The sequence below is a fragment of the Lotus japonicus genome, chromosome 4 (genome assembly GCF_012489685.1).
Source record: "Lotus japonicus ecotype B-129 chromosome 4, LjGifu_v1.2".
Taxonomy (NCBI): domain Eukaryota; kingdom Viridiplantae; phylum Streptophyta; class Magnoliopsida; order Fabales; family Fabaceae; genus Lotus; species Lotus japonicus.
Window position 1 is genome coordinate 65,134,309 of NC_080044.1, and position 21,428 is coordinate 65,155,736.

The window sequence follows — 21,428 nt, forward strand, 5'->3', positions numbered from 1 at the left end:
AATAAGTGATAATACTCTGATATATTTTTGTCCTCACATGAGAAGAAAACAAGACACATAGTTATATTTTATTAAAGTTGTATATTCACTTCTGTACCTATGTCTCAACTATTATATTATAAGGATAACAAATTCATTTGAAATAAATGCAATTTTTTCTTTCACTTTTCTCTCCTAAAGGAAAGAAAATTTTGGCCAAAAGAAATGATTATAACCTTTTACTTTCCATCCAAGTAATATATATTTTTTACTCCTTTTCATTTTCTTTTTCTCAATAGCTATCATGGATAAAGATTGATTACAAGTTTAACCACAGATATGTTAGTAGCAGTTCAAATTAAATTATCATTATCAAAATACAATGGATGTATTAGCTATAAAATATTTGTAATGCATGTTGCTGGTTCAACAAGTTATAGATTACTTGAGCTAAGTGGAAAAACTTGCTGAATCACTGACTAATAATCATAATCATTTCTACAATAAAATAAAAAGAAATTCAGTTGACTATGATTTCTTTTTTTTTTCTTTGGTCAATTACTATGATTTATAGCATAATGAAATTTGACAATATGAGGCCACTTTTGCTTTTCCTTTTTCTTTTGGTCTGAATAGCCTTTGCTTAATTTGAGGATTTTTTTTTTGCCTACGGTCCTAGCCCAGGCCTAGTTAATAGAAAAGGGTTAGCATGATTTGCATGGCCTGTTTTTCTGTTGTTTTCTTGTCTTAAAAAGTGGAGTAGTAGTTTATTTTAACAATTAAAAATTACATAAATACAATTTCTGAAAAATCGAAATAAAATGCATACAACTTCACAGTGTTCTCTGCTATTAACAATTTTGCATATTTAATTATCCATACACTATTTTGCTATTAACTAATTTAGCATTATCTACTTTATTTATTTCTCTTATTATTATCCATACACTATTATTTTCCAATCCATATAGAAAATGACAAGTTGTAAGGATCTTGACAATAATTTGATTATATATGGATATAGATATTGTTAGGTTCTACTTGTGATGATTCTACATAAAACAGTGGTCGAGGATTCCGCTGGATTTAATTTTTTTAATTTAAAATAAATAAAAAAAGACTGAAGAAGAACTAGTTGTATTTATTTATTTATTTATGTAGATTGATTAGAGATGAAAATGATGTTTACTTGAAAAGATAAAATAGACAAACAAAAACGACAGCGTATAGCAACAATGAAAGAGAAGCCATTTCCATAACGATCCAACAGAACAGAGAAAAGCGGAAGGGGCGAACGCGGGACCCGCATGGAAGAGAAGACCCCACACTTCTCTCTACTGTTGTTCTTATCCCAATTCCATTCCATTGCATTCATCATCACTGCCACGTGTCACTCATCAGGTGGCTTCACTCTCCTTCTTCTTCTTCTTGTTTCTTCTTCTTCTTCCATCATCATCACTCTTCTCTCACACACCACCTTCATTCATTGCTTCTCTCTCCTCCACTTTCTCTCTCTAAAACTCACAGTTTCCATTTCCATGGCGCCAGTTCCGATTCTCCTCCGCTCACGATCACGGTGAAGACATCACCGCCATTCATTTCACTCACCAGTCACCACCTCCTTTCCATTTCTAGAATTTCAGAGAAAACTGTAAAGCTCTCTGATCATCAAACCTAACCAATCACACGTTTCGTTTTTTGTTTGATTCATCTGCACTTTTTGTTCTTCTCTCACGCTTTTTGATTATTAAATAAATAAAGCTGAAAAATGAAAATATCTCATGAAAGAGAGTCTCACTCTCTGTTTAAGCTTCAAAAAAATCAATATAAATGAATCAAAAATGGAAAGTTTCATGGAAGGAATCATCGTTATCGTTTGCAGTAGTTTGATTAGAGGAGTGGTTATTCAGTTAGGGATTTGCAGGTTGCGTAGATTCTGCTTATGGTGTTTGAGTTTCTCTCTTGTAAGTGAACCTGCTATAGTGATTGTAGCGTGTAAATCAAGTGTGATGAAATCATAGTTGAATTTTTATGAGTTTCTCTTGTTCTATCTGTTTGATCAATATGATGTGATTAATATAGTTAGATTGACATATTTGTTTATTTTTGTTTAATTTAGTTATTATTACTTGATGCAGTTAAGTATAAAGGGATTTTGTTCTGAAATGGAAACTTGAATTTCTTTGGCACATTCCATGCATGCATTTGGTGATCATAAAAAATGGGGGGTATATGTTCTAGGAAGAGAAATCAGCAAGTTATCGAAGATGATTTTCGCAGAGGAGTCTCGGGTAGGTATTGTAGGAGTGGCAGCTCGAAATGGTTAGGAGCAAGAAGTTTGCGGTCTATGGCGAATCATTCTCCTGGAGGGGGTACCTGCCCCTCCCTCATGGATTTATGCATAAATAAGATACGTGAGGTACTTGTTTTCTTTGGACTGATTAATTGTTTTTTGTTGTTTGGGGTATTGTTGTCATTCGGTACTTGATCCTTATGTTTTAAGTTGTAATAACAGGATTTTCATAAATATAATTCCTTTTCGATTCTTCCAAGAGATATAAGCCAGCAAATCTTCAATGAATTGGTGGATTCTCATTGCCTAACAGAGGCGTCTCTCAATGCATTTCGAGATTGTGCTCTTCAGGTACAGTATTAGTGGTTTTGTGGAATTGTAAGTGTTGATTAGGTTTAAGTACTTGCAAGTTCTAGTTACAAAGATGACTTTGCTTATGTTGTTTGTACTTTGATGGCAGGATGTTTACTTGGGTGAATATCCTGGGGTGAATGATGCTTGGATGGATGTCATCTCGTCGCAAGGGTCTTCTTTACTTTCAGTTGATATCTCTGGTTCTGACGTGACAGACAATGGATTGCGACTCTTAAAGGATTGCTCCAATCTTCAAGCATTGGCTCTCAATTATTGTGACCAGTTTTCAGAACATGGGCTGAAATACATTAGTGGTAGAGTACTAGAGTTACTCATTTTCTCTGTGATTTGAATTTTTAACCCGAATGCGTTAGTTATTTCGTGAACATGGTAAAATCATACTAATTATTCAAATGAGATGAGACTTTGTCCTGAGATTGATGATATTGAATGCCTACCTGGCACTCTATGTGTATCTACCCTGTCAACCATGTATACTTGTTTTGTCTTTCTCTTACACATGAAACAACGGAATCTGTTGTCATGAAGATTTTGGTATATCTTACATTACAAAATTGGAGAAACTCATTCATGTTGAAACGGAATTCACCTTTATCAGAGAAATTTCTTGAAGGCTGGTTTTATTTATGTGAATTTTCTCGTTGTCATTTTTATTTTTGTCTCATTGGCCATGACAGCGTGTGGCATACCGTTCAGAGTTATTCTTAGGGATCAATTATTATTACTTTTCCTTGTAGTAGTTTTAATTTAAATAAGGAAATTTAATTTTGAAATGAAACCCTCTCATTGGACATTATGTAATATTGGCGATATGTACATTCAATAGAACAAAAATATTATTTGTTCCGATATCAAATGGATTAGGAATTTATGATTAACTTGCTTTAGGTTTAAAAGTTCTATTTGATTAACATAAAAATTAATGCAATTTTTTTGCATAGGTCTTTCAAACTTAACTTCATTGAGCATCAGGAAGAGCAGCGCTGTCACACCTGATGGAATGCGTGCTTTCTCTAACTTACTTAATTTGGAGAAGTTGGACCTTGAGAGGTGTTCAGAGATCCATGGTGGATTTGTTCATCTTAAAGGTTTCTATTCTTGATATCTTGATCAATTACATATAAAAAGATAACTTGTTCGCTATGTTATGTTTGCATTGTTAAAAATCTTGTGATCTGAAAAAAAATTAGCTGTTCATTAATATACAGTTAGGTATCAGGTATGAGTAATTGGCTGGAGTAATTGGCTAGAAGATGAATATGGTTGTCATTCTATATAACTTCGCGGAATTTCCTTTTGTGTTTCATGCCTGACTCTCCAAGCACTATAGATACTTATTTCATTCGCTATTCATGGTAAAGTTCATATGCATATGATGAGTTTTCCACGTTCTTTGAATCAGTAACTCCTGTTAAGCATTATAAAGTGCTTAAAGACAAACTATTCTAAAAGATATTGTAAGATGAATTATCATCACTATTGGTGCTGTAGTTAGTGCTTAATGGGAATGATGAGTTCTACTTTCCTTCAATGAACCTTGTGCAAAAATGTTAAGGGGGAAAAGGGTCCAAGATCAGGGCATGCCAATGAAGGATACAAAATAATGACTTACCAATGGAGGACCATGAATTAGAATTGATCCTCGGAAGGAGTCAAGGCCTTTCGATCCTACCAGTGGAGAAAACCTTCATTGGCTTTATGGTTTCTTCAAGGAAACTTATTATTTAGATATTATCAGATGCTGCCCTTCTTAGAGGGCCCTTTTATTAAAACTTGATTTCAGCGTTACTGTGCTATAGATTTAGTTTACTTTGACTTCTGTTTGAATACAGCTCTGAAAAAGCTTGAGTCTCTTAATGTTGGATGCTGTAAATGTGTTATGGATTCAGACATGAAGGCTATTTCAGGTATTGATCACAAGGCTTAGTGTTTTTATGACTATATCTGCTTTAGATTGTTGTCAGTTCTTTCTGCTTTTACTTTAGAGGCTAAAAGCTAGGCCTTCTTCTGTTTGACTTGACTGTTAGCGTGTAATGTTTCAGGGCTTATGAATTTAAAGGAGTTACAAATTTCCAACAGCAGTATTACTGATATTGGGATCACGTATTTAAGAGGTATTTTCCATGATAATAATTGTCATAATCATAACGTGACTATAGTCCAGAGCTGTTTTTACTATTTCATGCACATCAGAACATGTCTAGTTGTGTTCAATGTCCACTCTCAAATGAAAATATGCTTTTCTTTTTTATAATCAAAATGGAGTTTTAGTTTATTGAATAAGTTGTAAAAGCATTATAGCAGTTTGCTAATGCTTATATGTATTATGATTTCTGTTCTCAATGTGGTCTCTCTCTCTTTACAGGTTTGCAGAAGCTTTCCACATTAAATGTTGAAGGATGCAATATTACTGCTGCATGTTTAGAGTCTATTTCTGGTAATAAAATATTCTTATTTTATTCTTTGAATTGTCATTTCATTATTTTTCCTTATTCTCAAAGTGTTTGTGTACTGCATGAGCTTTCGGCAAATTTATTTGGGAAATTAAGGATTTGACATGCCTAACATCCAATCAAATTAAGCTAGAGCAGTAAAGACAATGTCTGAACTTGGAAACTCGTATTTGCTTATTACTGTTCCAAAATTTTCTTGGTTAGTTCGTTAATCATATAGTTCTTTTTTGGCGCAGCCTTAGCTGCCTTGGCATGCTTAAATCTCAACAGATGTGGTCTCTCTGATGATGGATTTGAGAAATTTTCTGGTAACTTTGACTCTCATACATCATGACCAAATTTGACGGCTTCCCATGTCAATGTCTATAGGCAACAATACTTGCTTTTATATTGTGCACTCCCCTTTCCTGCAGGTCTTACAAGCTTGAAGAGATTAAGTCTGGCGTTTAACAAGATCACAGATGAATGCTTAGTTCATCTTAAAGGTGCTTCAAACTTGACTTTCACAGTTTTTCTTTGGTTTTATCTCTTCTATTTCTTTTCCCTTTTTCAAATGCCAAACACATTGAAGATGGATCTTTCCTTTTTGTTTTTTGGCAGGTTTGACAAATCTGGAGTATTTGAATCTGGATTCTTGTAAGATAGGTGATGAAGGGCTTGCTAAATTGACAGGTTTACAACTAGATTTCCCATTACCTCTTTTATAGATTTGAATGTGCATTGCATTGCTTGAAGTTTATATAGACTTGTACTTTTTCAATGTTATATTGATCTGTGCTTGGAGATACATGGGATGAGGCTATATACCTTGATGCAACGTGATTCAAATTCTCCTATTTTGTGAGACCATAGAAGTTGGGTGGAACTTGGCATAAACCAATCGGAAAACATGGTTTAAATTCGGATCTATTAAATTTTAATCAGAATTTAAGCAAGAATTTGGCCTTGACCTTGTGTTTGCTATACATTATGCTTGGTCTGACGGTTATAATTCAGCTTTTTCTTGTCAAAATTTCCCTTAATTGACTTAATTTGTCCTGTCATAATGTTCTTTTAAAGGGGGAGAAGGTTCTTATTCTTCTGAATATTTCTTCTTTCAGGCCTCATTCTCTTGAAGAGCTTAGTATTGTCTGACACTGAAGTTGGAAACAGCGGGCTTCGTTATATATCAGGTTGAGGGATACAATCCTATGGTTATCTATTAAGAATTTGAACTCAATAATTAATATGAATTTGATGGCAGATGAGTTCAACATTAGTATGTGTCTAAAATTGTTGGTATATGTTTCACTGCGACATAATCATTTAAGTGCCAGTACTATGTTGACTAGGTATTTTTTGCTTCACCATATTTTTCAGCACCTTGTTATTTTCACATTTTGTCAGCTTCTAGTTAGTAAATTGACATTGCATGCTTTAATCTACAGTTATTGCTTTAAACTTGAGACTCAATCTTGGAATGTGATAATAGACAGTTGTCTGATACGTTGAAAGATTTCTGTATTACCAATTTGCCCCTGCAGTGCTAAGATGCGGTTGCTACATGTGACCTTTTAATTTGATTCAAAACATCTTGTTGTTATGGCTTTACAATTTCTTTCCTCGAGCACTATCTATATATGAAACTTTTCTCACACACACATCTGATTATGTCATGTTAGCGATCCTTACAGCGAGTGCTCCAAATGCATGTGTTGATTTTATGATTCTTGCTTTTTCCAGGTTTGAACAAACTGGAAGATTTAAATCTGTCATTTACCTCAGTAACAGATAATGGCCTGAAAAGGCTGGCAGGATTGACTAATCTAAAATCACTTAATCTGGATGCCCGACAGATTACGGATGCTGGACTTGCAAATCTTACTAGTAAGCACTTCCTTGTGTACTCATATACCAGCCATGTGTTTCTTATATTTGATTTCACCTGTAATGTCAATGCTTTTGTTGCATGAACGATTTTGTATGTGTTTGTTATGGAGGGCAGTGCCTAGTGTTGAGGAAACATCAATATTAATCAATAATTCATTAAACATGGCCCAAACTTCTTTGACTGAATATTATGGTTTGTTATTTTTCTTTGTAAAATGTTAGGTACCAGAGAATTGTAATGGGAAAGAAAAAAACTGAATGCTATTAAGGCACTGAATCCTCTGGTATGAACCCAGAAGCAGTGTTTAGGGAAATACAAGAAGGAAAATAACAAGATAACTTGAGCAATTCGAGAGTGCTCAATCTCTCCCAATCCAGACTAATTTCTGCCTACCTCACTCTCTCTCCAAAACTAACATATATTCCCTAGGTTGATACCCTATGGTCCCCCCCTTCACCCATGTGGGTGTTGCCACCTCATTAGTCGGTTATCTTGGGATCCAAGCTTCTAGAAGGTGGATCTTCAGGTACAGCTGTCCCTTGCTTGGGCCTCCTCTCATATACTTTGCCAAATCTGGGCCTTGAGTGTGGGTTTGCAACATAAAATATTTTGCAAAATTGAGTTTTGAGATTGGAAATCTTTAGTAAAAGGTTTAAGATAGTTGAGAGAACCACTGCTAGAACATTTTCCTATCGTGTCTTTTCTGAATGATTTCATCTATATTGAGTCACCTTACCAAACCTTAACCTCTCCCACTTTTGTATCACTTGTGATTTGCACATTTATTTTCTTGTCTTTCTCTCATTTTCCCTCTTTTCTCCATATGCTCCATATTTTCTGGGTGGGATCATCTAATATATTCTGCTAATGGTTGAATATTTTTTCTATTATGCTTTTCTTTTTATTAATCGATGTAAGAAAATCAGCAAAAAACCTATGTACGCAAGATGTGCTAAAATATGACATTTGTATTACCTACGGAATATTTGTCACACTCGATAGAAAATAAATAAGCTATTGTATTGTGTTGGATCAAGTCCTTTCCACCAAACTAACGGTTATATCTGTTAGTAAGGTCACAACTCTTTCTACTTAAGCCCATCCAAAAGCGCCGTGGTTGAATCCAGCTCTGACCATAAGCCTTGGCTAGGCAGGCTGGTATGCCGGTACCCAACAACCCCCTTTCGAGAACCTAGCGTGGAGAGTTTATAGTATACCTTCAGCGTGCCCCCCAGTATGATTCAACTCTGACCCACTTGGCCTACAACTATGAAACCCCCTTCCAGAACTTGCAGCCAGTAGTTTGAGCCTTGCCTTTTGGGAATCTACTCACGACCTTGGCTCTGATATTAATTGTTGGACTGAGCATTTACCATCAGGCCAAAAGCTATAGTAGTTAGCTAAAGCATAACACTTCTACTTAAACCTATCGCTAGCTCTACACTTTGATTTGATTCCGGTCCTTCCAGACCTTGCCATGGCAGTACGCCAACCACAACATATTGCCAGTTGCAACCATTAGATTTTTTGTTTGGATTTGTTTGGTTGAAATTAAATTTTATATTTTGGCACTATGTACAGCCGTGGACATAGTAAACTTCATACAAAACTGTACTAAACTGGTATACTGCTTCGAGCTGACCAATATCATGTCCCTTTTATGAGGTGCCGGCTCTAAGATATATTGTATTTTCTCCTCTTTCATTGCCCATATTAATATTTTATTAACTTCCGTGGGAACTGTAACTAATTTTGCTTCTGTTAATAGCTTCAATTCTAGCTGTCTGATGGCTCTTATCTTGTGTAGGTCTGAGTGGATTGATAACACTTGATCTCTTTGGAGCACGTATTTCAGACTCTGGAACTGCATATTTACGATGTATGTATATCCCAATTTTAGCATTGTTGATTTCCTTCATTCGTTTTGGCATAACCATAGATTACTTGAGATTTAGGATGCCTGATTGCAAATTACAACTTAGTAACTTGTAAAATATGGGAGATTATAGGGTGGGGCATTTTTTTAGTGTTCCACCGGTGATTCACTGATTGTAGCCGTTGTAATGATTTTTTAATTGAAGATCCTGAGGTAGTAACAGTGTAACACCGGTGGACCACTTAAAAACTGGTCCATCCTATAACTTCGTGTAAAATATAATTAAGTTATTTAAGTAGTCTACATTTGAAATGGGAATGTATGAGTATTCGAAATTCATAAGTTACATCCACACACCACCACAAAACCCGAAGCCTAAGGTAATGGATGTGTGTGTTCTTTTAGCTTATATACACAATGTGGGACTTCTTTGAGTCACACTTGGTATTCTCTAATAATGAGTAACAATCAGATTCTCAGCATTTTCCCATGGCCTTATTCGGGGATATTTGATGTTTATAATACGGGTTTGGGGCTGCGTATGATATGCTATGAAAATGGTATAATTGTTCAAGAGAATAATACATCCACATGCGGTGTTATGCTTCTGATCCTTATTATATATTTATTTTAAATGCATTTATCGTATATGAGAAATCTAGAAGTGCTGAACTGGTCAAACCAGTCTTTATTAAAGGTTAACCAAACAAGTGGTGCCAAGCTAAAGTATCTTCTACATGTGGTTTCTGTTTCAATGCTTATATTGGAATTTTTTCTGCTTGTTGACAATAATGATCATCTTATCTTACACGCTCCTTTCTGGAATTGATGTATAAATCTAATGGAAACTCTTGTGAGTTTATCTAGTTTCATTAACTTTCCTTTTAGCCATCACAATGTTATCATTTAACTTAATGAAATCAGCAACAAACTCTGGTTCTTTTATACTTATGGACTGAATGAATCCATGTTTCTTTTATTTTTGTATGCCTATACTTCGAGAGTAAACAATATAATGGCCCGAACCAAAAGCAATAATAAATGGAGGTAGTACTACATGTGGTTTCTGTTTCAATGCTTATATTGGAATTTTTTCTGCTTGTTGACAATAATGATCATCTTATCTTACACGCTCCTTTCTGGAATTGATGTATAAATCTAATGGAAACTCTTGTGAGTTTATCAAGTTTCATTAACTTTCCTTTTAGCCATCACAATGTTATCATTTAACTTAATGAAATCAGCAACAAACTCTGGTTCTTTTATACTTATGGACTGAATGAATCCATGTTTCTTTTATTTTTGTATGCCTATACTTCGAGAGTAAACAATATAATGGCCCGAACCAAAAGCAATAATAAATGGAGGTAGTACTACTGAGAAATCCCATTACACACCAGCTTTTTTTTCTCATTTCATTTAGAATATTAAACAAAACTAAAGCTGATTGAAATAATTGCAAAATAGGGGTCTGCATTGGCTCAAGTCTTATTTCCTTTTTTTTCCTTCTTATCATACAGCCTTCAAGAAACTGCAATCCCTTGAAATATGCGGTGGAGGAATAAGTGATGCAGGTGTTAAAAACATAAGAGAAATTGTCTCCCTGACCCAGCTAAACCTGTCCCAGAATGGCAACTTGACAGATAGAACTTTGGAATTGATATCTGGTATTTTCTGCTAGTCTTCATTACATCATATCTTCCTTGCGGCTACTTCTCTTCAACATCAATGAACTCTGTTTATCTTTATCTGAATACAGGCATGACTGCACTGAGGTCGCTGAATGTTTCAAATTGTCGCATAACCAACGAGGGACTGCGCCATTTGAAGCCATTAAAGAACTTACGCTCTCTTACCTTGGAATCGTGCAAGGTTACTGCTTCTGAAATTAAGAAGCTTCAGTCAGCTGAGCTTCCAAATTTGCTAAGCTTTCGGCCAGAATAGACCAGGAGAACAAGAGAGTTCTGATCTTTTGCCTAGTGAACAATTCTCTGTACATATTAGCTACTGTTTTGGATAATTATAATAATAAGTAATATAAGATATGGGGTGATTCTAGAAAATGTAGACATAATATTAGGCATGGTAGAATGTAAATATGCTTTATGCTTTATTTTGCATGGTTGTGATTGTATCCCCCTGTCTGAGAATAATTGTACATAAATCTTTTTTTACTTTCTCTCTTAGATGTAGATGTCTAGTGGGGCTATCTATGTTGTCCGTGCATTATGGAATAACTTTACATTCTGATGCATGTAATTCAGACGTTTAAACTTTAAATCAGAGTGACGGCGTCATTGTGGTAGTATCATGAAGTAAATTTTCAGTTGTATTAGACCGAGAACAGAGTTGTGTATGTTGACTGGTTTTATTGTGCATATACAGAAGTCTCCGCACAGATATAATTTCAACTGAAATGACCCTTCTCAAGAAATTATTCCTCATGTTCAATTTTCCTACACTTCTTTTTTTTTTGACAGCAAAATAAACTTTATTGGATAAGAGATTGAAAAGCACCATGAGAACAAGCCTCTCATGAGAGCTAAAAATCAAACCACATAAAAAACTACTTTTGGGGAAGCACACTTGGGACAGAGCCTCATTAAAACCTTTATTAGGAAAACCCAGTGGGAAAAAACCTAGTAAAGGAAAAAGAGTACTCAAATCATCAAGTGAATAAAACCCCCTAAAAAAACCATTACACCCACCATTGAACTGACACAAAGACAAACCCTTATCTACCAAAAAACAATTACGTGGCCCAATCTGTTATAAAGCTTAAGACAATCCTTCAACATACAGTAGAAGCAAACCAGCTCCCCATTAGTCACCAATTCAATAAGTTTCAACGAACCCTCGAAACCAAACCACACCAACCAAGCATATAACAAGTTCATAGGTGAAAACCCACAGAGAACAAAATCACATGTCCGCAACCCCCATCCACCACAAATAAATCTCGAGGAAACAAACCAAGTGACCTTCATCAGTCACAAAAACACAACCTTCCCCATAAACATCATTGCAACTCAGGATGATTTAATTTGATCTGATTCTTAAGTCTTTGAATCATCATCTCTTCATCACCATTGTAAACCACCCCCACCTGTTTCCCAACCTTCCATGTCTGTCGAGCCCTTGAATCCAGGTCCATAAAATCAAACTCATCGTCAGAACACATTAAATCCACTGCCGCCTGTTGTTTTGACTTGTTCTTGCTTCCCCTCGGTCTTCCTCTCTTTGCTTTAGGCTTGACCACTTTTCGACCTCCCCCAGCAGCACCGGGCCCTCCTACCCTTTTTCGCCCTCTTCGTTGTTTTATTTTAGCCAAAATTTCATCATCTGAATACACACTCTCCACCACATCGGGTGCCACGAATGTTGCTTTATCTTTCTCGCCCTCTTCAACATCCACACATGTGATTAATTTTTTGTGGTGCCCTCCTTGACCCCTTTTACGAGCTAGTGCCTTCACTTCTCTAAAACTTCTCTTGGTATTATTTGATTTTATTTCCTCCTGCTGAATACTGCCACACACGACATCCCCTGGGCCCTTTCCATCCGTTAAAAGTTTTAATCCCAGTCCACTACTAGAAGCCTTTTTTTGTGGATTAATCCAAACATTGCTTTGTCCAGCTGGCCAAACAAATCCTTCACCCCAATTAAAGCAAGCATTATAATGGGGAATTAGATTTCCCACCCACTGGTTTAGAATTGCCACCCTAGCCTTTTTAAAAAAATGCCGGGAATACCCTCCGGGACTTAAACCTCCATACCAGTCCAGAGGTTGATGTTCTGGACTAGTCTGAGAGTTAAAAGTTCGGATTCTTTAGTTACAGTTAAAATAACATGACTATAGTCCAATTGCAGCAAATATAACATGACTTTAAAATTGAAAAGTTACATAATCCAATTTAAACAAAATTACAATACATAATCCAAGTTAAGCATTGGAAAAGTAAAGCAAAATAACAATACATAATCTAAGTTCAGCATTTCAAAAGTTAGACAAATAGTCCTTAATATAGAATTAGTAAAGAACTAATATTAATCTTCTGTTATGTTTGTGAAGCTTCCAGATGGAGGTTGTAAGATCAAGTTTTGATCTAGTAGTACAACTCTATGTTTTGATGATTACAAGTTAACCTTTTGATATGAACAATTGTGGTACTCTAACGTGTTTTTCTGAGTGTGCTATTTACAGGCTCTGACCTCAACTCAATCTCACACAAATCAGAAGCACTGTGTTAAAGAGCGACCCAAGCAACGCTTTCGCATTCACCATGTTCAGTATGAACAGTGAAAAAGCTTCAGAAGTTCTGAAGTTATACAAACTCTGATGTGGACTCAGTCACTAGAAGTTCTGAAGATCCAGAAAGTCTGATAACCAAGAAACACTGAAGGCTCAGATATTCTGATGGTGTAGAAGACTCTGAAGATCCAGAAGCTGATTAGTGAAATTCTGATGTCCAGAAGCAAGATACTCTGAAGACCATGTTCTTCCCTCTGAGTTCAGAATCAGAAGAAACAATGGTCAGAGGATCTGGGCTTTCCCTCTGACTCTGATCAACCGGCTTCACAAGTTCCAATATGAAGCATTCCCCTGATCAGATGTCTCCTAGGTTTAAAGGTCAAGTCGCTATCCAAGTACAAAAGCAACTGTACCTTCCTGACGACCTACCTAACAGTCTCAGACATAGCAGAAGCTGGATTTTCCAGAACTGCCCTCCAACGGTAGCATTTTCCATGCAACGCTCAACCCTAATCCTTGGAGTATATAAAGAGGCTGAAGACTGAAAGAAGCGGCTAGAAGCATTCACATACGCGCAAGACATATTCAAATTCTTCTAAGCTTTCTTTCATCTGAAATTCATTGAGTTTACTATTAGCTTTTTAGAAGAAAATCCCTTGTAAACAATTCTTTGATAAACAGTTTGTTTAGTTCCTTTAGGAGATCAAGGTTGATCGGATCCTAGAGAAGACTAAGAGAGTGAATCTTAGTGTGAGCTAAGTCAGTGTAATTGTTAGTCACTTGTAGGTTTCAAGTGCAGTTGTAACTCTTACCTGATTAGTGGATTGCCTTCATTCTAAGAAGGAAGAAATCACCTTAACGGGTGGACTGGAGTAGCTTGAGTGATTTATCAAGTGAACCAGGATAAAATCCTTGTGTGCTTTTCTATCTCTTATCTTTAGCACTTAAGTTCTCGAAAGATTTGTCAAAATCTTTAAGGTGGAAGCTTTATCTTGAAAACGTTATTCAAACCCCCCCTTTCTACCGTTTTTCATACCTTCAGAGGTGCACTGTCCTTTGGAAATACCTGTATAATGAAAACAGATTCAAATGCTTTGTTGTAGATGTGGAAAAGATTCAAATGCTTTATTTTAGATGTGGAAGAAGATTATCATACCTTGACTACATTGGACAAGGTTATATTCAGATAACAATTAGACTTTCTAGGAGAGAACACAGCGACCTGAAAGCAAAGTGAAGAAACGATGTGATGTCCAAGTTGTCCAAAGAAGCTTAAAATGTTAAAGTTGCCTATAGATTAACCTTTTGGAGAAGCAGAACAGATCCAACAGTTATGTCTTTCGCAAATACGCTTTCAGTGAAGACCTTGTGATGGATACTAGCGCCAACAGTGCCCGTAGGGTCCTGAATCTCAATCTCAGATGTCATGAGAGAAACATGAATATAACATTTCACTGAAATATAAGGAGGAATAAGGAAATACCTTGAGTGTAACTGTTGCATCTCCAAACCCATTGGGATTGCAGGATTTGATAACACCGATGACGTGATCTACTCTTTCATGATGGTGAGTGATTGCGCCCAGAGGAGTGGCAGATCCGTTTAATTGCAGGGCTGAAAGCCAAGCATTGGATTGGAAATCGGGATCGGTGTCGTGGCCGTCTTGGAGGACTTGCCTAACGAATTGTTGGGTTGAAATGTTTGGTTTGTCGTCGGTGGATCTGCGGTGAATCATGGCGGCCTGGACGGCGCCAGCTGGGCCGGGAATGAGAGGACGAGAGCTGGAGGCAAGGTTGTCTTGGCGTTTGCAAGGGCGGATGAAGGTTGATGGTGGATCTTGTTCCATTTCTTTTGGTTATTTCCTGCAACAAGGGAAGAAGGGAAGTAATGTAATGGTGTAGGATGCCTTTGGTGCATAGGGGACTAATATAGGAAGTAAAGGGATTTATGGTGTAGGATGAATGAGTAATGGGGTTGGTGGTGAAGATTAATGGTGGTCAGTGTTGGTTGTGTAGGCAGTGATGGTGGTTGAGATTGTAATTGATGGTGGTCAGAGTTGGTTGTGTAGGCATTCTGCTGCTTGGTAAGGGTGATCCAGGACTATAAGTTTCGGATCAATCCAGGACTTTAAGTTTCGGATCAATCCAGGACTATAAGTTCCGGACTGATTCATAATTAAATTTACCACCCCCCCTTTTAAGACGTCCGAGAGTTGAAAACCCAGATTAATATGAAACTTCAAGATTCGTACCTCTCAAACCAGATACTGTCACAAACAGAAACGTGAAAATGCAGTGACAATAATATGGGACAAACAGACCTCGTTACAATACTGGAGCATTGTCTTAATACATGTAGGAAAATATTCTTGCTAATAATATGGTTACAGACATGGTTACAACATTACAAACATGAATCATATTATCAATCTTCTGTTATGTCTGTTAAATCAAAGTTGGTAATAACACGAGGACCAATCCAAACAGTGTGTTCAGCCATAAATCTATCCAAACGCTCTTTATACGGTTTACACCATTCGGACTCGGGTTCTTCAACGTTGTATTCCCATTGGGGAGCAATTGGCGGCATAGGATGTCCAGACACCAACTTCAGCTACATTTAAGAGTATAATAGTAAAATTAGATATATTTCAATATAAATTGTTTAACGTGACAAGAGAGTGTATTAATAAAAAAGAAGATATGTATTTAATTGAGGATATACCTGTACAAAGTGATTGGTCACGTGGTGAACCTTGGATGATCCTTACACATATCACACATGTCGCTCCATTCCTCCTGAAATTGTGTAGCTGTTTCCGCATATACCACTTCATTCCACTTTTGCATCACTAAGGCTTTAAAATCCTTGGTGTCAACCCACAATTTGCACTTTGCCTCAACATTCTTGTTTATGTGGAATAGGCATAGTAAATGGGTAGCCTCAGGAAAAATATTCCGAACAGCACTGAGTAAAGCCAATTCCCTATCAGTCACAATCACTCCAGGTAATCGGGCAGGGTCAGCAAGTAGAGATTTCATGCACTCCAAGGCCCAAACATAGTCAGGTGTGCGCTCACGAGTCATGTAGCAAAATGCAATGGAGTAAGTCAGACCAGTAGAAGTGAGGCCAACCATTTCAAGCAATGGAATTTGAAATTTGTTTGTCTTGTATGTGCAATCCATGATTACCACGTGAGGGAATGTGTTGAAGAGTTTAATAGCATTAGGATGAGCCCAGAAATGTTCCATAATGACACCCGAATCTTCTTCATGTCTTTCAAAGTGAACATAGTTGGCTTCTGCCAACTTCTTCAGCAAATATTGCATCTCTGTAAGTGGCCCGCGGTCTAGTTCTTTAACTTTTTTGATGCGATTATACACTTGAGTGATGGTAGACAAGTTACCCGGATTATTTTCCTTCAAAGTGGCCAACATGTGTCTCGGTGGGACCCAATTGTTATTCATGTTGTCGACTTGAACCTTCTCTTCTTCTGTTAGTCGACCAGCATAGGAATGGCCAACCAAAGATCTAGCTGGTTCATGGTTGTGTACCCCTTCCAACACTTTCAGCCACCAATTTCTATCACCCTCCGTAGGTCGTCCTTTAAGTTTAAAAGGACAATTACATTTTTGTGATCCGGTGGAGTTGTACTTGAAGGACTTAGGGTCCTTGTACGGGGTATACACACCATGCTTCGAGCACCGCAGAACAATATACATATTTCCACCTTTTCTGGAATAATCAGACCTTCCAGTCACAATCGCATATCCATTGTCCTTCCCAACATTCTTAGCCCATTGTTTAAGGTCATCAACAGTTTCAAATATCTGTACAGTGGTAACATATCATTTTAAAATTAGTAATCAATTCAAGCATCACTAAACAATAATGTCATTATGGTATACGCAATGAATACCTGATCGGTCAACCATAAATGAGTGGTATCCACACTTATAGGCTGAACATTATCTTGTTGTTGAAGCAACATTCCTTCACTGACATCATTATCTTGTTTTAGAAGCAGCATTTCATCATCATAGAAAAATGTGCTCGTCATACTGCCTGCATAAACCAATCTGCCACTGGTTAACAGTCCGTATAATGAACATTCGTACTAATCCGAGACTGTAACTTTCGTACTAATCCGAGACTATAACTTTCGTACTAATCCGAGACTTGAACATTCGGATTTATGTCGAGGCAGAAAAGTTGAAGTGATGGTGGTGGCAAAAAATGAAGAGAAATTTAAATAGTAGAAAATATGAACAAACGTATATATGTATATTATAATGGATGCAATGATACATACCAAGGTGGTGCTGGTTGATGAAGGTTGTTGTTGGTGGTGCATGAAGGTTGTTGTTGGTGGTGCAATGATGGTGGTGGGGGGTTGAGAGGTAGTAAGAAAATAGGAAGTGAGGGAGTGAGGGTGATCAGAAGTGAAATGTAATGGGGGGTGGTTTGGTGGTTGAGGAGTTTATGCAGGCCATAATGGTGGTGAGGTAGGTGAAGCTATGGAGTAATGGTGCTGAAAAAGGTGGTAGAATCTGTCAGAGGTGTCCGGAAGTTGAAGTTTCATACTAATCCGAAGGATGAAGTTTCATACTGATCCGAAGGTTGAAGTTTCGGATTATATCTTAAAGATTAAACTTCATTACAAGGGTTTGTGTTGTTGAGTGCCAGGTTTTGGCTTCCATTACAAGGGTTGATTATTAGGGTTGATTATAAAAGTAATAGATTTTAAAAATTATTAGGGTTGATTATAAAAGTGAAAAAGAAAAAAAAAATGTTAAAGTGAACATAAAGCTCACAAATTATTAGGGTTTAGGGTAAAAGTGAAAAATAAAAAAAAAATATACGTTAAAGTAAACATAAAACTCATACTAATCCGAAATAGTAGTGCAAAATACATAGTCCCCTAATATCGTAATAGTAATGTCAACAAAATGCTCATACAACTAATGTCCCCTACTGTCCCCTACCCCGACGACCTCCCCTACCCCGACGACCTCCCCTGGCTCCTGCCCTGCCGCCCTCCCGGCCACCTGCTGCCCTGCCGCCCTCTCGGCCACCGGCTCGGCCACCTGCTCGGCCACCTGCTCGGCCACCTGCTCCCAGACCTCCTCTCCCAGCAGCGTAAGCAATGCCCTGTGTCCCAGCCAAGTCCTGGAGGATGCGAAGTGCTCTCTCCGTTAAAGCGCGGGCCTGTGTGCCTGGCAGCAAAGCATCATCCACCTCAAGTGACAACTCAAGGACTTCTAAAGCCCTACGCAAAGCAGCCTGAAAGTATATAATAAAAAAAACGCTGTTAGTAAATCACATACAGAAAACCACAAGTGCATAAAGAAAATAGAAATAAAATTTCAAATTTACCACGGCACTGAGATCAATCCTCCTCTCATCCGGTATGATGAAACAATGAGACACTCTAGCGTACCAATCCATGTAACCGCCCACAGCCTGTCCCTCCTCTATAGCAGGGTCGCCCTCAGGGAACAAGTACTGCACATAATCTGCGAATGCCGCATCAACAGCCTCAGCTGCGGGAGATCTATCCATCTCACTAGGGTGGCGCGGGATCGTCTGTATAACCCAAACTGTCGCATGACCCGCTCCGGAAGATGAGGTCGCACAGCAGGGGGATAGGGACACCGAATGTAGCCTGAAAACAAAGCCCTCTCATCCCGCTGTCGCCATTCCCTGTGGACCTCATATAGAGTCCAAGTGACGTCGTCGGCCGTCAACTCATCAAGTAGTACTCGCCTCTCGTCAAGCCTAGCATGCCCCGACCGTGACTCTGTCCACCTACGAGCTCTGGGCTGGTCCTCTGTGTAAGCCGGGTTCGCATACCGGCGAACGAGCCTGTCTGGAAAGTGCTCAAAGACCCAGGCCATCAACAGGGAAGTGTAACCGCCCATCTGTTTGACCCCGCTGCGAGAAGACTGTCCAAGCTGGTTGTACAACGTGGCAAGGGCCATGGCGCCCCACGCGAACTCCGACACCCGCTCAAGATCCTGTAGCATGCCGATCCAACGGGCGGAGAATGAGTGCCCCCCACTCTTGTCGGCGAACAATGTCGCGCCAACAAGATGCATCAGGTACATCCTGGCTGCATGCTCGTACCGCCCCTCTACATTACAATGTAATACGAATTATGATTAAGTAAATATAAATAATAGTTGGAAAAAGTTCAGATAATGAATGAAACAAACCTGCAACAGTTGTCGGGTAAAGGTCTCGCAAGAAGCTGAACCTCATAGTCGGACCCCTCTTCACATCAAACTCAGCCATGTACAAATCTGCATCCCCCCTAACAGCAAAGCGCAGGTCTCTGCCACATCATATCTCGAGGCCACTCCTGGAGTGTAGAATCTCCCACCAACCGGGATGTGAAGAAGAGCGGAGACGTCGTCAAGGGTGACAGTCATCTCCCCAAATGGCATGTGGAAACTACTAGTCTCCTCGTGCCACCTCTCCACAAGGGCCGATATAAGCCCTGGATCCGTCTCTACATAGCTGCACCTGACCAGTGGATACAGTCCGCTCCTCTCCACAATCAAGCGGACCTCCCTGTAATTGTCCCCCTCACACGTCATCAGCCCGAGCTTCGTACCAGCAGTGGCAAGCCTCAAATCACCTCGCTTAGAATAACGGGGGTCAGTGGTGCCTAGTAGGGTATGCCACGTCCACGGCGCTATGTGATCCGGGTAATGCTGCAGAAGTGACAACTCAACCGGCCCACCAGGAAACGGTGGATCTCTCTGGAGCGGCGGCATATTCGGATCCTCTACCTCTACATCCTCACCCTCAATCTCAGACTCAGACCCCGACTCCGACTCCGGCTCCTCAACTGCATCAATATCAAGTGAAGAGGTGGAAGGCTCAACAGTATCGTTGGCAGTAACCTCAGGCGTCGACTGAGGAGAAACCTCAGTAGCAGTAACCTCAGGCGTCGAGAGAGCAGGAACCTCAGTAGCAGGAACCTGAGTAGCAGGAACCTGAGTAGCAGGAACCTCAGTAGCAGGGGCAGGAACCTCAGTGGCAGGGGCAGGAACCTCAGTGGTCGCCTTCGGAGCCCCCTTCCTAGCCCCCTTCTGAGAAGTCGACACATCTGTATCATGATCACCTCGCCTATGAGAAGCGTGGAGATAGGCACGACGATCGGCCAACTCTTCAGACGATACCCTCTTAGTTTGCTTTGTCCTCGCCATAATCTATCAGAAAAAATAAGGAAAACAGATTAATAGCTATGTAATGAGTAACTAACTAGTTGAAGCAATCCACAAGTATACACAGTAAACTAATGTTATGAAATTTCAATACAATTCAAATAATGTTATGAAATTCAAATGTGAAATCTCAAGTTGGTTATGTCCTTAACCACTACCCTAAGATAGCCAAAAGCATGGAAATTATCTTCACCCCATTCATCTTATCATGAAAAACAATAACAGAAGCAATAGGAGTTACTGTCATAGAGACAGTACTGAATCTCTCAAGTCCGAATCTTGAAGTCCTGAACCATTCCGAATCTTGAAGTCCTGAACCATTCCGAATCTTCAAGATTCGGAGTGCAAATATCCCCAAATTCGCACCTCAGAACCCCAAAAACCCCAGAAATCACAATACAAATGAAATTTCACAAAATCAACTCATAAAAAGGGATTCGAAACCTAACCTAATCTGAAATACCTAAATTTGAAACCCTAAATTTGAAATCACAACACCAACTCATCAAAATACAAATGATTCTTGGTCGTGGGTTCCAACAAATTACCTCAGTGTGGTCGGTTTTGAAACACAGATGATTCTTGGTCGCTTTTGGTCGTGATGTGTGGGTCGATTTGGGTGCCTCTGGGTCGCTTCTCTTGAGACCTCCGATAGTTGATGTTCTGTCCCGTGCCAAATGTGAATCTGAATTGATAGTTTTGTTCTATTATTAACTGCGTCCGACATTTGAACATTCGGAGGAGTCCGAATTTATAACATTCGGACTAAAACACGGAGGGGAAATATTGGTTTTTCCCCACTTTTAAATGGGGTGGGAATTCTAAACCAGGGGGTGGGAAATCTAATTCCCATTATAATGTCATGACCAATTTGGAAACGCCTCCCCCATTTTATATAATGGTTGACCTTCTTTAAATTCCATTCTAGGCCCCATGTTATGATTCCTTTACCAAACATTTGAAAATGGAACAATAGCATTTAATGGAGTAGAATATTCCTCCTGAAATCTCTCCCCCATTTGTGATTTTTCCAAAGCCTCCACCTCTGCAAACTCTTCAATTGAGTAACCGACCCCCATTAAATCTTGTACCGTTCCA

General features: G+C 38.6%; 3 protein-coding genes across 4 annotated transcripts; 1 reads left to right on the forward strand and 2 right to left on the reverse strand.

Moving 5' to 3' along the window:
- Window positions 1-1,422: 1,422 nt before the first annotated feature.
- On the forward strand, window positions 1,423-11,151 carry LOC130714978 (uncharacterized). 2 transcript variants are annotated; one of them, XM_057564965.1, is made up of 16 exons: window positions 1,423-1,630; window positions 2,118-2,398; window positions 2,495-2,623; window positions 2,733-2,940; window positions 3,589-3,735; window positions 4,480-4,554; window positions 4,690-4,761; window positions 5,013-5,084; window positions 5,337-5,408; window positions 5,514-5,585; window positions 5,701-5,772; window positions 6,201-6,272; window positions 6,823-6,966; window positions 8,778-8,849; window positions 10,367-10,513; window positions 10,606-11,151. In XM_057564965.1, the coding sequence occupies exons 2-16, from the start codon at window positions 2,201-2,203 to the stop codon at window positions 10,788-10,790; spliced, it is 1,737 nt and encodes a 578-aa protein (XP_057420948.1). In that variant the 5' UTR covers window positions 1,423-1,630; window positions 2,118-2,200; the 3' UTR covers window positions 10,791-11,151. The 2 variants fall into 2 exon arrangements, with proteins under 2 accessions (XP_057420948.1, XP_057420949.1); XM_057564966.1 differs by lacking the exon at window positions 1,423-1,630 and adding an exon at window positions 1,683-1,943.
- A 3,027-nt stretch (window positions 11,152-14,178) lies between these two features.
- LOC130714415 (uncharacterized) lies at window positions 14,179-15,130 on the reverse strand. Its single transcript, XM_057564315.1, has 3 exons — window positions 14,582-15,130; window positions 14,401-14,502; window positions 14,179-14,320 (listed from the first exon to the last, which is right to left on the reverse strand). Exons 1-3 carry the CDS (start codon window positions 14,942-14,944, stop codon window positions 14,249-14,251), a joined length of 537 nt encoding a protein of 178 aa, XP_057420298.1. The 5' UTR covers window positions 14,945-15,130; the 3' UTR covers window positions 14,179-14,248.
- Window positions 15,131-18,140: 3,010 nt separating this feature from the next.
- On the reverse strand, window positions 18,141-21,028 carry LOC130709901 (uncharacterized). Its single transcript, XM_057559031.1, has 3 exons — window positions 20,879-21,028; window positions 18,475-20,315; window positions 18,141-18,381 (listed from the first exon to the last, which is right to left on the reverse strand). The coding sequence occupies exon 2, from the start codon at window positions 20,310-20,312 to the stop codon at window positions 19,374-19,376; it is 939 nt and encodes a 312-aa protein (XP_057415014.1). The 5' UTR covers window positions 20,313-20,315; window positions 20,879-21,028; the 3' UTR covers window positions 18,141-18,381; window positions 18,475-19,373.
- Between the last annotated feature and the right edge of the window lie 400 nt (window positions 21,029-21,428).